At 55.6% G+C, this 17220-nt stretch overlaps 2 protein-coding genes across 2 annotated transcripts; one reads left to right on the forward strand and one right to left on the reverse strand.

Annotated features, from left to right (window-relative positions):
• Positions 1-152: 152 nt before the first annotated feature.
• On the reverse strand, positions 153-1264 carry OST4 (oligosaccharyltransferase complex subunit 4, non-catalytic). Its single transcript, XM_080711707.1, has 3 exons — positions 1258-1264; positions 1000-1137; positions 153-362 (listed from the first exon to the last, which is right to left on the reverse strand). The coding sequence occupies exon 2, from the start codon at positions 1134-1136 to the stop codon at positions 1023-1025; it is 114 nt and encodes a 37-aa protein (XP_080567833.1). The 5' UTR covers position 1137; positions 1258-1264; the 3' UTR covers positions 153-362; positions 1000-1022.
• Positions 1265-8468: 7204 nt separating this feature from the next.
• Positions 8469-17220, forward strand: EMILIN1 (elastin microfibril interfacer 1; the record flags this gene model as incomplete). The annotated part of the gene is made up of 8 exons (XM_080711863.1): positions 8469-8638; positions 9463-9588; positions 10030-10250; positions 13238-15163; positions 15508-15624; positions 16039-16056; positions 16202-16339; positions 16883-17220. The coding sequence occupies 8 exons, from the start codon at positions 8469-8471 to the stop codon at positions 17218-17220; spliced, it is 3054 nt and encodes a 1017-aa protein (XP_080567989.1).

The following is a 17220-nucleotide window of genomic DNA, read 5'->3' on the forward strand; positions in this document are numbered from 1 at the left end:
ACCATAACTCCTTGGAATGCCAGCCACACTGTCTGAGGCCTTGCAGAGCATTACCTTGAGACAGGACCAAACAGGGACCTGCCATCCCTTCCCTCCCTCCACAGCACAAGATTTTGGGACCACAAAAAATATATATATTTTTGTATTGGGGGAGGGAGTAGAAAAGAAAGCAGCCCCTATGCTGGGCCCTATTCAGTGGCAGCTTCTTGTTCCATAGGGTTAAGGAAGACTTTGAGGAAATAAAAGTTGTTTGGAAAAATCCAGGTGTAGTTGCTTTGTATGCTGTGATGGGTAGAAGGGATGAGGTGAAGTGTGAAGGCCCCTCACACCCTCCATCTTGCCTCAGACTATGTCCTGGAACCCTAGAAAAGAGGGGGAAAGACCTGAGGTAAGGAAATGCTGCATCTTTTTTCTAGGGAATCCTTCTGGCGTCAACTCCCATCCATCCTATTCCCCTCAACATCTTTGACCCACATTTAAGGTTGGCCCCCAAGCCCTCCCTCTTCCCTTTTGTTCGGTAGCTTGGATCTACAGTAGTCAACCCCTAAACCAATGCTCCTGACCTCAGAACATGGAAATATAGAAGTCTAAGACATTTTCACCCCTCACAAAAAATTTGACTAAAGCTTCAATAGCCTTGGGGAAGTGGGAGCTGCTGAGGGGAGGCGCTCGAATCCTCATACTCCACTGGCACCTTCAGTACTTTTGTTCCTAACGGTGTCGGTGCCTCCTTGTAACCATGCCTCCAGCTTGGGCATCCGCCTCCCGGGGCCCCCAAGGAGATGGGAACTGGAGGCTCAGGAACACCCCCTTCCTCGTTCTAGCAGGGAGCAATTCGGGGGTCAGGGCACTGCAAGGCACTCTAGTCTGCGGATCCCGGGGCCCACTTCTAGACTGCACCGTGCTGGGCCCGACGCTTTCTGAAGTTTCGAACCCTGCTGGCGCCTGGCTACTCAGCGCTCCGGGGCCTGGGCGCTAGTAGCAGCCCCGGACCGTTACCTGGGGCGGAGAAAGCGCCACTTTCATTCCTGCTTCTTGGGATTGTTGACGGCCACGTAGTGGTAGAGAACGACCAGCAAGAAGAGCGACACGCCCAGCATGTTGGCGAAGATGGCGAGCTGCACGTCCGTGATCATCCTGCGGAGAAGGGGAGGGTGAGCCTCGGGCGGCGCGCTCCTCGGCCCGCCAGGACCGGCCCGCGCTCCCCGCCCGCTGCCGAGCCGCTGGCCGGGGGGACGGCGCCTGCGTGCGGCTCACCTGACGGGCTCCCTCGGCTCCCACCGCCTGCGCACCAGCCCGAGGTAAGCGCCTGAGCGGAACTCGACAGGCCGGGCGCGCCGAGCGGGCACTTCCGGCGGCGGCCGGGAGGCCTCTCTAGCCCGCCGTCTCGCCTGCCCGCGCGGCGCGCTCCGCGGGGGGCGGGGCGGGGCTAGAAGGGGCGGGGCTGGGGCGGGCCCAGAGCGGGGCGGGCCCAGAGCGGGGCGGGCCCAGAGCGGGGCGGGCCCAGAGCGGGGCGGGCCCGAGAGCAGACGTGGGGCCGGCCGGAGCCGCACAGCTGGCCGCAGCTGGCGCGGCTACCGTCGCGGTTAGCCGAACCGCGGTGGCCGCCCCCGGAGCCGAGGGGTGGACTAGGGCGAGGCGGGGGCCTGGGCCTGGGCCTGACCCCTGTCCCGGCCCCCCGCACAGCTGCACACCCTTCGCTTCCCGGCCCGGCCCGGCCCAGCCAGGTGCTTCCTTTGGGCTCTGCCCTCAGGTCCCCTCCCTGGCTCGGGCGGCCGAGATGGGTGAGAGGCGGAGCAGATCCGGAACAGGGCTGGGGCTACCGGTGCCAGTCTTTCTGACCCTCATCCGAGCTAATGCACCGGTCCTGCCTGAGATCCGACCAGTGTCTGTCTTTACCGGGCTCCCCACTTCCACACCGCTTCTGGAGGTGGGCGTCGGAAATGGGGCGGACCCTCCCGGAATCCAAACCCGAGCTGTGGGCCCTCGGCCAAGTGGGAAATCACCCCCCGGATGTTAGGAAGGGAGTAGAGAGGAAGGGCTCGGGCCAGCAAGAGGGGTCGTGGGCTCGGGGCGGAGAAAGAAGAGGGGTGCCTGTGGTAGAAGTCCGAGGGTCTCTGGTGAGGAGTGCGACACCCTGGAGCTCTACAGCCCTCTGCCCAGCTAGAACTTCTCCCCCTCACTCATTGATTTCTCGCGGCTTCACCATAAAAGGGAATGACACGGAACCAGACGGGGGGCCGGGCAGGCTGTTGCTCTGGAGCTGTCAGGGGTAATGGAAGCCAGTTGCTTTGCGGTAGAGGGGGGCCAGGGCTCAGGGGAGGCCTCTGCTTCTCAGAGCCAAAGAAAACTCTACAGGAGCTGCTATGGGGCTGGAACAGCTGGGGCGGGGGACCAGCTTGCCTACTGTGTGCTCAGTGAGCTGGGGTTGCACTACCCCAAGTGCCTTCCCTGGCCTCAGACCATCTGCAGTTTGCCTCCCTCAGCCCAACCCTTCCAGGCCAGTGGTTCATAAACTCAGGCCCTGCCATGAGTAGCTGGTAGTTCCCCTGGCTTCCTTCCACCTCCCCACCCAGCCCCCATCTCCTGTTTCCCAGAAATTTCATATTTAGACTCCCAAGCCCACATAACATTGATGAAACCCCAGACATGCCCACCCCATGGATACCACATGGAGCTGGTCTGTTCCCAGCTCTGCTCTGGGGAAGTGAGGGTCGAGGTCTTAAATGATTACACATCACTGTGCTTCATGTCTCCTGGAAATTTGAAGCAGATCCAAGTCCAACCAGACACTTAGGTCTACTGTTGAATCAGAACTAGACCTCCCTTTTAAAAATAAGCTGTGCCTCTAGGCTGCCCTGGAAGGTAAACATTCTAGACTGCAGATGAGAAAATGAATTGGAAAGTGCTTCAGATTTCCAAGGCTGCCCTAAAACCGACTAACCCAGATGCATAGTATTCTAGACTATCAGAAGCTGGAAGGGCCTTTCAAGATCATTTTATAAAGAAGGAAACATGCCCAGAAAAGTAATTGGACCAAGGTTGTACAAGGAGGTAAAGATAGTATCACCTAGCTGGGTGTGGTGGCACATGCTTGTAATCCCAGCATTTGGGAGGCTGAGACAGGAGGATCCGGGTTCGTGGCCAGCCTCGGCTAGTTAGTGAGGCCTTTTGCAACTTAGTGAGACCCTGTTTCAAAATAAAGAATAAAAAATAGGGCTGCGGGTGAAGCTCAAAGGTAGAATTCCCCTGGGTCCCATCCTCAGCCACACACACACACACACACACACACACACACACACACACATACACACGATAGTATCACCTACTCCTTTTACTTCTACATCCCATGGACTGTGGATTCAGTATGTTGACCTAGGGTGCCAGTCTCCTAGGGACATGGTAGCAGGCATGGTGGCACATGCCCATATTCCTAATACTCAGGAGGCTGAGACAGGAGGATCACAGGTTCAAGACTAGCCTCAGCAACTTCACGAGACTCAGCAACCTAGTGAGACCCTGTTTCAAAACAAAAAAAAATTTTAAAAGGGCTGGGAAGTGTAGCTCAGAGACAGAATGCCCCTGAATTCAATCCTCAATTAAGAAAAATATTTTGTCCTAGGAACCAAAGAGAAGGGTTTTATTTTAAAACCATCCAGAAATAAATGTCCTTCACCTCCCAGAACTTCCTATGCCTAGGTCAGCTAGTCTTTATCTGCCTCGAATGGGATCATTTGGCCTGGTGCCTGGAAGAACTGAAATAAAGTTGGTCTCCAGGACTGAACTAGACTCAGCTAAGGACTGACAAAGCTTGAAAAGAGCTTGGATAGAAAGACATATGGGAACTGAGTCAGGCGAAGTCTCATCCTGGGGGACTTAAGGAGAGGGAGATATGGGGGACACTTAAGGAACTTAATCTCTAGGATTCAAGGCAAGGACATGAGGCTATGATTAGGCTCAGGAGTTGAGAAAACAACAAAACCTGAGAAAAGGGAGATTGATTGGCTCCTAAAGTAATATACCTACAGAGAAGGTTGGAAGGGGACTGGGGGGCAGCAAACTAGATCAAGGCTCCCATAAGCTTTAATTCCTACCTGGGATGGTGTGATGCAGTGCTCAATTCTCATGATTCCCTTTTTTTCTCCCAGTATTTCTGACAGAGAATAGAAAGTACTCCTGATTTTTGGTGTCCTCAGCTATTCAGGCCCTGGGAACCGAGCTCATTGCTCAGTCAGTGATGGGTAAATGAATGAGTTGGTCGCCTAACATGGCCATGATTTTCTACTCACACTAAATCCTTGGAAATCTCCCATCTTGGAGAAGTGAGAAAATACATCTTAGCTTGGTGGCCCATGCTTGTAATCCCAGTACTTGGGAGGCTGAGACAAGAGGATTGTAGGTTCATGGCCAGGCTCAGCAACTTGTGAGGTCCTTAGCAACTCAGTGAGACCCTATTTTAAAATGAAGAATAAAATAGAACTGGGCGTGGTGGCGCACGCTTGGAATCCCAGCATTCTGGAGGCTGAAACCCGAGGATCGCGGTTTGCAGCCAGCCTCAGCTACTTAGTGAGGCTCCCTGCAACTTAGTAAGACCCTGTTTCAAAACAAAGAATAAAAATTAGGGCAGGGGGTGTAGCTTGGAGGTCGAATGCCCCTGGGTTCCACCACAGACCCCCCCACACACAAGATAATAAAATAGGGCTGGGGGTATAGCTCAGATGTAGAATGCCCCTGGGCACAACCCCCAGTGCCACAAAAAGTAATAAAATAGATCTTATTCTAATGCTCCAGAGACTTAGCCTTTTTTGGTGTCAACAATTCTTGGCAATTGCCTTGGAAATTTGTAGCTGCCTACCAATACTACCATGATGGCACTGCCCCCGTCACCACCGTTACCTTCCCTCTAACCTTAGTCTCCCTTGCAACCTGTTTCCTCTCCAGGGAACCCAGAGCCACTGATCTGAGATCTCACAGACATTCATGTCAACTCCTAAGTCTTAGCTCCTAATTATAAAACTACATGAAATGCAAACTACTACAATTGTATTTTAAAGCCAACATTTTTTTTTTTACTTGACACACTTGAACTGTAAAGCATTTTTTAAACTCCAGGGGGCCTGAGAGGGAATGGGTATCAACAGGGCAGTGACAAGATGACTGGGGTGGTTTTTTAGGTTTCCAGGGGCTCCCTGGAGCAGAAGAGATGGGGAAGAACAGAGAAAGGAAGCCCATAGCATCTGGAGGGGACATGAGCTGTCTTCCTGCTAGGGCCAGAGCCAGAGCCTGGAACTAATGCAGAGACCACAGACAAAGCTACAACCATCTATTGACAGGGCCTTTGAAAGCAGAATCTCCTGTGACCATTTCCTTCGAGTTTCCCCCTGTGTTGATTCCCCAGATCTCCAAGGAGCTCACAGATTTCCAGCTCTGTGGGTCCCAGAGTTTATTTTCACTATCCTCACATTGTGTCAACCTTTATTCCCTCCACCGAGGTCACATTCTAGGCCAGAGGACGTCCGAGGTAGAAACAGAGCACCCAGAGTCACGTTGAATGAAGACTGGTGGCATCTATTCTCATGGCTTCAACAATCGCCCTGCAAATGGTTCCCAGAATCCAGGCTCACATTTCTAACCATCTCCTGGACATGTATTTCCACTATGATTCTTTACTCTCAAATTCAGTATATTCAAATTAAGGTCAACTTTTCTTCCTTCAAACCTACTCCTTCACCCGTCTTCCCTGTTCTGGTGCAAACCCTGGCATCCTCTTTGGTGCCTCCTCTCCTCGGGTCCCTCACTACCAAAGCAGTCACCACCTTCTCTTTCTTTTCATGGTCACTGTCACCACCAGACCAGAGGCTGTGTGCATCACTTTGCAATGTAGATGTTGGAAGGGGCCCTTAGACAACAAACGGACTCCCAGTGGTGGCCTGGGACTTGCTCAGCTCTAATGCCAGCAGGCCCAGGGGTGGATAGGACTAATTACTTTTCCCTAATGCCCTGTCTATGGCTCTCACTGTTATCTTCTGTGTACGTATACCCACCCTCCTCTACTCAAAACCTTGCAATCTAACCTAACCAGCCATGTGAGCCTCTTCCTGATTTGCCCACAATCTACAACCTCTCTAACTTCCATCCCCCTCCTTCCTGATACAGTAAATGCTAACATTTATTGAGTACTCACCACATTCTAAATTAAGCTGGGCACAGTAGCACATGCCTGTAATCCGAGTACTTGGGAGGTTGAGGCAGGAGGATCGCAGGTTTGTGGCCAGCCCCACTAATTAGCGAGGCCTTCTGCAGCTTAGTGAGGCCCAAAGAGCTGGAGGTAGAATGCCCCTGGGTTCAGTTCCCAGTAAGTGCCACAAAAGAAAAAAAAAATAGTGCATGCATTTATGTACTTAATGCTCACAAACCTAGACAGAAGGTACTATTGTTACTCCAATGTTTTAGAGGAGGAAACTGAAACAGACCACTTTCCCTGGCTCTGAAATCTCTGCCCTCCCCATTGCCTCTGTTCATCATCCATCTCCACCCGCCCAGCACTGTTCAAATTCTGCCTTTTTCAGCAGCTCCCCTCTGACTACCCTCAGCAACCAGCTGTATCATCCCTCCTTTTAGCCAGAACACACATCATCCCTTTGTTCTGGTCTCTTGGCACTCGGTCCGTCTTCCCTTGTGGTAGTTCTGTTTCAGGGCTGTGTCCCATTCCCCAGCAGCCTGGGTTGAGCCCTCGCTGACAGTGACTGAGTTTCAGATATGCCTTTGCTGTGCAGGCACCTCTGTGATACCTGGCACACAGCACTCTCCTGTTCCCCTTCTGTCTAATTCCTCAGCATCCCATACCGAGGAGACAGCGCTGAGGACCAGGCAGGGGCCCAGCTTATGGAGCAGAACCTCACCAGGAGCTTCCAAGCCAGGCTGAAGGTCCTTTGCCTGCAGCAGAGAGGAAACTCGCCTCTAGGCTGGGAAGTGACAACGCGATAGCTATACTGTTAAGTACCAGTTCATCCCCACGCAGCCGCCCACCCCATCCTCCTCACTGCCTGGCCCATATTATTTGGCAGTTCTTTCTCCTCTTTCCCACATGCCCTCGATCACTTGACAGAGACTGTTCTCCAAGCCAGTTGCAGTGGTACACATCTATCATCCCAGTACTTGAGAGGCTGAGGCAGGAGGATGGTAGATTCAAGGTCAGCCTCGGCAACCTAACAGGACCCTCAGCAATTTAGCGAGATCTTGTTTCAAAATAAAAAATACAAAGAGCTGGGTGTAGCTCAGAGGTAGAATGCCCCTGGGTTCAATCTCCAGTACCAAAAAAAAAGAAAGAAAGAAAGAAAGAAAGAAAGAAAGAAAGAAGAAAAAAAGAAAAAGAAAGAAAGAAAGAAAGAGAAAAGAAAAGAAAGGGAAGAAGCCTGCTCTTCTTCATTTCCAGATCCCTCTCTTCCTCTTCTGTCTTGCACAGATTTCCTGCCTGCTTCAATGGAGTCCTTTTCCTTTTTCTCCCTGGTCTGGGAGCCCTCTCTCCTGTATCCTTTCTCCCAAGTCACTGACCACCGGCTTTTGAGAGTCTAATCGCAGCCCTACTCATGAGCAGCTGTGTCACCTTGGACTCATCGCTTTCTGTCTGGAGCCTCGGGGCTCAGGGCTCTAAGAGAAGCTGGACACATGCTGAGCCGGTGCTGCTCTCCCCTCTGGGCTGCCCACTCTCCTCTCCCTCCCACGGGAGGCTGCCCTGGCCCGGGAGAGCCACCAGCCCTGGGCCTCCTCTCCAGCCTTGGCCCCAGCTCCATGTGGCCCGTCTGAGAGGCTGGCCCCAAGCCCGGCGGCAACTCCACATTTCTGTTTTTCCTTTTTTTTTCTTCCCCTCGCTCTCTCTCTTTCCCGGAGTTAACAAGAAGCAGATGTGGCGCACGATGGTTGGAGAGGTGGGGGGAGGAAGGGGAGAGGCTGGACCGCCAGCCAGACAGGGGGAAGGGAGGGGAGCGAGCAGGGGAGGGAGGAGGCTGGCCCGCCCCACAGTCGTTCTTGCGCCTCTGCACGGCCACAGGGGCAAAGCCTTGTCACCCCCAGGATCAGTCACCAGGGAAAAAGCCCCGGGGAGCCCAGAAGAGGGCCAGCAGGAGTGGGGGGTGGAGGCCTGGGAAGCAGCATCTGAGAGGGCAGGGGCCAGGCACAGGAGGCCAGGGGCCTGGAGAACAGACTCCCCTCAGAAGTGGAGAAGAGAGGAGCGGAAGGAACCCAGGGTGGGACAGACGTGAGCCTGAGAAGGAAAGAGGAGGGAGAGGGGTCAGGCCTGGCAGCCAAGGAGGAGGCGTGTGGCTGGGGGCTGCCGGCAGGAAGCCGGGGACAGGACTGGCCAGCGTGCTGTCCCCTGGAGCAGCGGCATCCCCAGGGCCCCCCCCCGGCAGAGGCGCCAGTGGTCAGGCGGGGATGTGCCTCTGAGGGCCACCGCGGAGCTCCCTGCCATGGCTCCCAGCGCCCTCTGGAGCTGCTACCTCTGCTGCCTGCTGACCGCAGCCGCCGGGGCTGCCAGCTACCCTCCTCGAGGTTACAGTCTCTACACAGGGGGCGGTGGGGCCCTCAGTCCTGGGGGGCCCCAGGCCCAGAGTGCACCCCGGCCCGCCAGCCGCCACAGGTAAGAGCCTGGGTCCCAGCCCAGGGCCAGAAGCGGGTGGGCAGGCAGACAGAGGTGGGTGTGCCGTACCCACAGCGAGGGAGGAAGCCATCCATCAGAGGCCCCTCGCATGCCCATCTTCCTGCAGGGCCTTTTCCAGGGTCTGGGGGGCTAAAAGAGACCAGCTTCCCCCTCCTTCCCGTGGGCAGCTTCAGTTCAGCACCCAGGTAAACTGCCCCAAGGGGCATGAGCCAGGCCTTCCTGCCAGCTGTATGCCAGCCCTCGGTCCCCAGCAGACCTTCCATCCCCGTCCTGGGCCCCATGCGGTAATCTATAATGCCGACACACTCCAGCTCTGCTCCCTTCGGCTGAGCCTCATGAATGGGCCAACAGTGCAGGGCTGCAAGCCCCTAGGGGCGCAGATCAATGGCCTATTCTCTGCTTAACCTCTGCCTGGCTCTGGCCTCCCTAGGAGGTGGAGGTGCATGGAAGAGCCATGCCCAGGGATCGTCTGCAGGGACCAGTATGACAAGTGGGCCTTAGGACAGGGCCAAAGGGATACAAATGACTATATTCAGGGATTCCCCAGGATCCCATAGCCATGAGGACTAGCTTGTCTACAGTCATGGCTTTCTATTCTGTGGCTCTCCCATCTTGAAAAGTCTTTATCTGCTCTGGCTACACAGGAAAGCGTGGGGTCGGGGCTGCCCTTGCCAAAGATCTGGTTCTCACTGGTCCTTAAGGGCCCCAAATCCTTTAACCCTCCCTTAGCCTCTCCGGTAGCCTGGGCCTTCCTCTGGGCACATGTCTCTGGTCCTCCGGCCCAGGTGATGTTGTACCTACAGGAACTGGTGTGCCTATGTGGTGACTCGGACAGTGAGCTGTGTCCTCGAGGATGGAGTGGAGACCTTCATTAAGCCAGATTATCAGCCCTGTGGCTGGGGCCAGCCCCAGTGTCCCCGAAGCGTCATGTAAGCCCCGGGTGCTGAGGCGGGAGCTGGGCAAGGGCAGAAGGTGGGCGGCTGACTCGGGGAGTATGTGCAAAGCAGGCAGCAAGGGGCAGGCCGGGGCTTAGGAGAGAGCCTCGTGGAGGAGGTGCTGGGCAGCGCTTGGCGGGCGGGACGCTACAGGACTCTCCCTCACCTGCCGACAGGGTGCCTTCCCCATATCAGCCATCCTCCAGCAGAGGCACTCAAGGTCCCGTCACAGGACAAGGGGAGAAAGAATGGGGATTTGGCCTTTTGCCAAAAAGCTGACAGCTGTCAACTGAAAAAGGCCATATGCTAGTTGGAATGGGGGACTCGGCTGGAGGGACAGACCTTGCCCACCAGCCGCTGCCCATCCCTGAGGACAGCGGCCAGGGGCACTGACAGCACAAGGAGAATACAGAGGCTGCCCTCTGCCTCTGCCAGGTACCGCAGCTTCCTCCGCCCTCGCTACCGTGTGGCCTACAAGACAGTGACAGATATGGAGTGGCGGTGCTGCCAGGGGTACGGGGGTGATGACTGTGGAGAGGGTCCTGCCTCTGCGCTGGGCCCTGCACCCTCCACACCACATCCCCGGCCCCGGCCTGCCCGCCCCAACCTCTCTGGCTCCAGCGCTGGCAGCCACCTCAGTGGCCTCGGGGGAGAAGGTGAGTGTGGGAGCTGCTGGCGGGGCTGGGGAGGGGATGCTGGGCGCAAACTGGAGGGCCCCGTGCTCGGAGTCAGAGAGAGCAGAGACAGAGGGCGGCTAATGAGATGAAAGAGAGAGAGAGAGAGAGAGAGAGAGAAGGAAAGTGTGTGTGTGTGTGTGTGTGTGTGTGTGTGAGAGAGAGAGAGAGAGAGAGAGAGACAGACAGACAGACAGACAGACAGACAGACAGACAGACAGACAAGCATAGAGAAACAAAACCTGAAGACAGAGACAGAAATCTGAAGACCCAGACTAGACCTATAGAGAAAGGCAGAGGGAGAATTGCTCACAAGCGCCCACACGTGGCCAAGATCCCTCCTAGTTTGGGAACTACTGCAGGAGGGAGGAGGAATTCCTTTGAGATAAGGTCTTCAGGGAAGAAGAGAGTTGAGACTACAAGTCCTAGCATGCACTGCACCTGACTACAGGCCCCAGTCCCCTCTGTGGCCTCTGAAGACTGCAGGTCCCAGAATGCAGCAGTCCCCAGGGCCCAACTTCCCCTGGGGGGAGGGGGGATTTGTGCCTGCGCGCAACGGGCACACCGGATGTACTGTGCTTTCCTGCCAAACAGATAGGCGGCTGTAATTATGGAAACAGGAACTTCTGACGGACTCTCCCAGCCCTGCTAGGGCTCCGGCAGGCTTGCGAGGGAGCTTCTTGTTTGTCCCCGTGATGCTGTAGGGAAGTGCCCAGTCATCGCTGCAGTGAGGCTTCCAAAGCCCCCCCCCCCCACGTCCTGCCCTGCGCCTTTGACAGCCCAGTGAGGGAGGACAGGCAGTCATTCTCACTTCCCAAAGGAGGCAATTTACAAGAAGTTAAGAGACTCTGGGGGGGAGTGGAAAGGGCCTGGCCTTGGTGACCTGACATGATCTGGGTTTTCTTTTTTATTTATTTATTTTTGCGTGTGTGGTACTGGGGATTGAACCCAGAAGCATGCTACTTTCGAGCTACAGCCAGTTTTCTTATTTGGAAGCAGGGTCTTGCTAAGTTGATAATCATCTCACTACTTGCTGAGACTGTCTTAGAACCTGCGATATTCCTGTCTCAGCCTCCCAGGTACTGGTATTACAGGTACGCGCCACCAAGCCCAGCTCTCAATCTGAATTTTTTTTTTCTTTTTGTGGTATTGGGGGTGGAACCCAGAGGCTTTCTACCTCCGGGCTATACTCCCAGGCCTATTTTATACTTTATTTGGAAACAGGGTCTCACTAAGTTGCTGAGAGCCTCACTAAGTAGCTGAGGCTGACTTCGAACCTGCAAGATCCTCCTGTCTCAGCCTCCCAAGTGCGGGGATTACAAGCGTGCGCCACCACGCCCGGCTTCAAGCTGGATTTTGAACTTGGTGTTGTATATTAAACACCTAATATATCTCTGATCCTTCATTTCCCCAATGGAAATTAGACAGGCTAGAAGACATAAGTGTACACAGAAAAGAGACAAGAAAGCCGGGCGTGGTGGCGCACTTGGGAGGCGGAGCCAGGAGGATCATACAGGTTCGAAGTCAGTCGCGCTGGCTTAAGAGACCCTGTTTCCAAATAAAAATATAAAGAATAGGTCTGGGAGTATAGCCCGGAGGTAGAAGGGCTTCCAGAAACCCCAGTACCCCCCCCCAAAAAAAAAGACATGAAGGGCAAAATCATACCGGCCAGCCAGGGGCATGGTAGTGCATACCCGTAATCCCGCGTGCGTAGGCATCTGAGAAAGGAGGATCACAGGTCTGAAGCCAGCCTCAGCAACTTAGTGAGACCCTGTTTCAAATTAAAATAGGCCTGGAGGTGAAGCTTAAAGGTAGAATACTTCTGGGTTCAATCTCTAGTCCTAAATAAATAAATAAATAAATAAATAAATAAATAAATAAGTCGGGGTTGTACAATCCCCAGTACCACAATAAGTAAGTAAGTAAGTAAGTAAGTAAATAAATAAATAAATAAATAAATAAATAAGGTGTATCTCAGATGTAGATGTCTTTGAATTCAATCCATAATACCAAAACAATACAACAAAAAATAAGAGTGGCCATGATTAAAATTCCAGATTCCAAAATTATTTTCACATACTCTGATCACAAACAGCACACTGAAATAAATCCTTAGACCTCACTTGCAGGTCATCTGATTTCTTCATCTCTATCATACTTCCTATCAAACCCTCAGTGTCATATCAGTGCGGTACTGTTTAAGCTCACAGACCAGAACAACAAACCCCTCAATGAGGAAATTATTAGGGAAAGAAGAAAATACCATCTAGTAGGTAATAATTAATATACCCAGTCTCCAGCACAAAGGAGAACACAAAAGAACCTTTTAGATCATGTCCCTATACTATAGATTTTTTTTTTTCAGTACAGAGCATTCTACCTCCAAGCTACACCCCCAGCCCTATTTTTTATTCTTTATTTTGAAACAGGGTCTCACTGAGTTGCAAAGGGCCTCACTAGTAGCTGAGGCTGTCTGAGAACTGCGATCCTCCTGTCTCAGCCTCCCAAGTACTGGCATTACAAGCATGCACCACCATACCTGGCTTAGATTTTGTATATATAAACATGCCTAGCTAAGATGTAACTAGCATCTCATTCTCTGATGCCCACGCTCTATGCTGTCTCTCAGAGCATATAGTTCCTTCTCTCGATAAAATTAATCTGTGCCTCACTGTGGCCCATCCTTAAATGTCTTTCTATGACAATGTCAAGGACTCTCAGGGACAGGAAGAGTTCATAGCATCTACCTATGGGAGAAACTATAAGACTAGAGCAATGGTTCCAATTTGGTCTAGAGGCATTTGGTGAATGGAGTTTCCTTTCTTCTTTTCTTGCTAAAATTACCCAAAGGAGAGGCAGAGCCAGCTGGGCCTCTGACTCTTGCTGGAGCTGGGGAAAGCAGGGCTTAGGACCTAGGCCCTGAGCTCTGAGGTCCAACCCTTCTGCCCTTGGCCTTCCCCTCTCTTCAGGTCCTGGGGAGTCCGAGAAGGTGCAGCAGCTGGAGCAGCAGGTGCAGAGCCTGACCAAGGAGCTGCAAGGCCTTAGGGGAGTCCTGCAGGGATTGAGTGGGCGCCTGGCAGAAGATGTGCAGAGAGCTGTAGAGACGGCCTTTAATGGGAGGCAGCAGCCAGCAGATGCAGCTGCCCGCCCTGGTGTACACGAAACCCTCAATGAGATTCAGCACCAGCTGCAGCTTCTGGACAACCGAGTCTCCACCCACGATCAGGAATTAGGCCACCTCAACAATCATCACAATGGCGGTGGTGGCGGAGGCGGTGGGGCCCCCGGCCAGGCCCCATCCCCTCCTGGCCCCAGTGAGGAGCTGCTGCGGCAGCTGGAACGCCGGCTACAAGAGTCCTGCTCAGTGTGCCTGGCGGGACTGGATGGCTTCCGCCAGCAGCAGCAAGAGGACAGGGAGCGGCTGCGGGCGCTGGAGAAGCTGTTGGCATCTTTGCAGGAGCAGCAGCGGCAGCTCGCAGGGCCAGCTGTGGGCCGCAGGCCCCCTCAGGAATGCTGCCCTCCAGAGCTGGGCCGGAGGCTGACTGAGCTGGAGCGAAGGCTGGACGTAGTGGCCGGCTCAGTGACCATGCTGAGTGGACGGCGAGGCGCCGAGCTGGGAGGAGCTGCTGGGCAGGGGGGCCAACCCCCGGGCTACACCAGCTTAGCCTCTCGGCTCTCGCGCCTGGAGGACCGCTTCAACTCCACCCTAGGTCCCTCCGAGGAGCAGGAGGAGAGCCGGCCTGGGAGGCCTGGCGCGCTAGGCCACTGGCTGCCTGCTGCCCGGGGCCGGCTAGAGAAGCTGGAGGGGCTGCTGGCTAACGTGAGCGGGGAGCTGGGTGGGCGCCTGGATCGCCTCGGGGAGCAGGTGACAGGGGCTGTACAGGCATGTGGGCAGCTGTGCTCTGCGACCCCAGGGGAGCAGGACTCGCAGGTCAGTGAGATCCTCGGTGCCCTGGAGCGCAGGGTGCTGGACAGCGAGGGCCAGCTGCGGCTGGTGGGCTCAGGCCTGCACAAGGTGGGAGCAGCAGGGGAGGCCCTGCAGGTCACGCTGGAGGGCCTGCAAGGGGTGGTGGGCCGGCTCCAGGAGCGCGTGGATGTGCAGGAGGAGACAACTTCGGAGCTTGCGCTACGGCTGAATCTCACAGCGGCACAGCTGGGCCAGCTGGAGGGTCTGCTGCAGGCCCGTGGGGATGAGGGCTGTGGGGCCTGTGGTGGCGTCCAAGAGGAGCTGGGCCGCCTGCGGGATGGTGTGGAGCGCTGCTCGTGCCCCCTGCTCCCCCCACGGGGCCCCGGGGCTGGTCCGGGTGTTGGGGGGCCAAGCCGTGGGCCCCTGGATGGCTTCAGTGTGTTCGGGGGCAGCTCGGGCTCAGCCCTGCAGGCCCTGCAGGGAGAGCTCTCTGAGGTCATCCTCACCTTCAGCTCCCTCAACGACTCACTGCAAGAGCTCCAGACCACCGTGGAGGGCCAGGGTGCTGACCTGGCTGACCTGGGGGCCACCAAGGACAGCATCATCTCTGAGATTAACAGGCTGCAGCAGGAGGCTACAGAGCACGCTGCTGAGAGTGAGGAGCGCTTCCGTGGCCTGGAGGAGGGACAGGCCCAGGCCGGCCAGTGCCCCAGCCTGGAGGGGCGACTGGGCCGTCTCGAGGGAGTCTGTGAGCGTCTGGACACTGTGGCTGGGGGGCTGCAGGGCCTGCGCGAGGGCCTTTCCAGACATGTGGCTGGGCTCTGGACTGGGCTCCGGGAAACCAACAGCACCAGCCAGACACAGGCAGCCCTGCTGGAGAAGCTGCTGGGGGGGCAGGCCAGCCTGGGCAAACGGCTAGGTACCCTCAACAGCTCCCTGCTGCTCCTGGAGGATCGACTGCAGCAGCTCAGCCTGAGGGACCTCACTGGTAAGAGTCACCAAGAGGCATGGCGGGGGTGAGGGGTTCAAGCCCGTTCTTTCTCCTCCCTCTTCCCCATAACAACACAGCCCTAAACCCTCTCCCAAGGGTTACATGTGTCCACAGAGATGCAAGATCTTAGCTCCCTGCCCTCCGTCTGGCCTCTCAGAGTGGTCTGTGGGGGGAGGTGGCACGTTGCTCTGCCGGCCAGGTGTCCAGCCAGCATGGGCATCAAGGGGCCCCATCTCCCCTTCAAGCTGTCTCCCAACTCCCCGTCCATGCAGATCTACACCTTCCTCTTCTGGTGGAAACTCCCTTTGGGACTCTCCTTCAACTTAGTTTTGTTGCCATAGGGCCTTCTGGCGAAGCTGGGCCCCCAGGGCCTCCCGGGATGCAGGGGCCCCCAGGCCCTGTGGGACCTCCAGGACCTCCAGGAAAGGACGGACAAATGGGGCCTGTTGGGCCACCAGGTATGTGGGTGAGATCTCTGTGTTGCTACTCCCTTGGGCAGCCATGGGCTTGACATTCTTTTCTGAGCTTGGCAGAGGAGAAAGAGGTGAGAAACTGGGGGCTCCTGAGGGCTGATAGTGGAAAGACAGGGAAGTGCCTAGGAGCTGGGACGGTCCCTATGTTTGGCTATTGGCTCTGTGGGTCCCAGTGCTACATGGAGACTAAGGCTGAGCCTGCAGGGGCCATCCGGGTGTTGAACAGCAGTTGAACAGGGTGGACCCTGCACATTCCTCCTTTTTTAGATACCCCCTCCACACACACTCCTGCTTGGAAGCCCACATAGCACCCAAAGCAGTGGGAGAGACTCGGCAGATGTTTGCCGAGTGACTTTGTGAGCTGCCCCGGTCTCACTGCTTCCTTTCCTCCTCCCACAGGTCCCCAAGGTGAACAGGGTAAGATCTTCTCATTGGCCTCTGGAGGGGGGAGAACTGAACCCAGGGCTGCAGGATGAAAGTCCTCAGGCTGCTGGGTAGAGGGGAAGGGAGGGCAGGCTCACACAGCCTCCACCCTAACACCCGCTCACCCTGCCCCATCCAGGAGTGGAGGGGGTACCAGCGGCCTCTGTGCCCCGAGTGGCATTTTCAGCTGCCCTGAGTTTGCCCCGCTCTGAACCGGGCACAGTTCCCTTCGACCGAGTCCTGCTTAACGATGGAGGCTACTATGACCCAGAGACGGGTAAGCTACAGAGGGGTGACGCTGGACAGTGATAACTTTTTTTTAACCTTTTTTTTTTTCCTACTGGGCATGGAACCCAGAGGCATTCTGCCTCCGAGTTACACCTACCTAGCCCTATTTTTTACTCTTTAATTTGAAAAAGGGTCTCACTAAGCTGCAGAGAGCCTAAGTAGCTGAGGCTGTGGACAGAGATACTTTTCATTCCTGCCTCTGGAGAAAAATGCGAATGTTTTCATTGTCTGATTTGGGGCCACGCCTACTCTTTCCTTCATTTATTCGTCCTCATCACAGCTTGGGCGAGGTAGGGGTGGTGGAGAGGAGGAGCTGTTCATTGCACAGATCTTCAGTGGGGCGTGCCCTGCCCAGGCACTGTAGTAAGCTCACGCAGTCGTGAACACACTACCAAGTTCTCTGTGCACCCTCGTGGAGGGGAGGTGCAAGGATCCGGCGGGTCCCTCGCTCATCCAGGAGTGCTAGAGGGTCTCCCGGGGGTCTTCCTATTCCCACCACTGTCTCCCTTCCTGACGGCATCTTTGTCCCCAGGTGTGTTCACTGCACCACTGGCGGGACGCTACTTGCTGAGTGCGGTGCTGACCGGCCACCGGCACGAGAAAGTGGAGGCGGTACTGTCGCGCTCCAATCTGGGCGTGGCTCGAATAGACTCGGGTGGCTACGAGCCCGAAGGCCTGGAGAATAAGCCGGTGGCCGAGAGCCAGCCCAGCCCGGGCGCGCTGGGCGTCTTCAGCCTCATCCTGCCGCTGCAGGCCGGGGACACGGTGTGCATCGACCTGGTCATGGGGCAGCTGGCGCACTCGGAGGAGCCGCTCACCATCTTCAGCGGAGCCCTGCTCTACGGGGACCTGGAGCTTGAACAGGCGTAG

The sequence above is a fragment of the Muscardinus avellanarius genome, assembly GCF_963383645.1.
Source record: "Muscardinus avellanarius genome assembly, chromosome: 15".
NCBI classification, from domain to species: Eukaryota; Metazoa; Chordata; class Mammalia; order Rodentia; family Gliridae; genus Muscardinus; species Muscardinus avellanarius.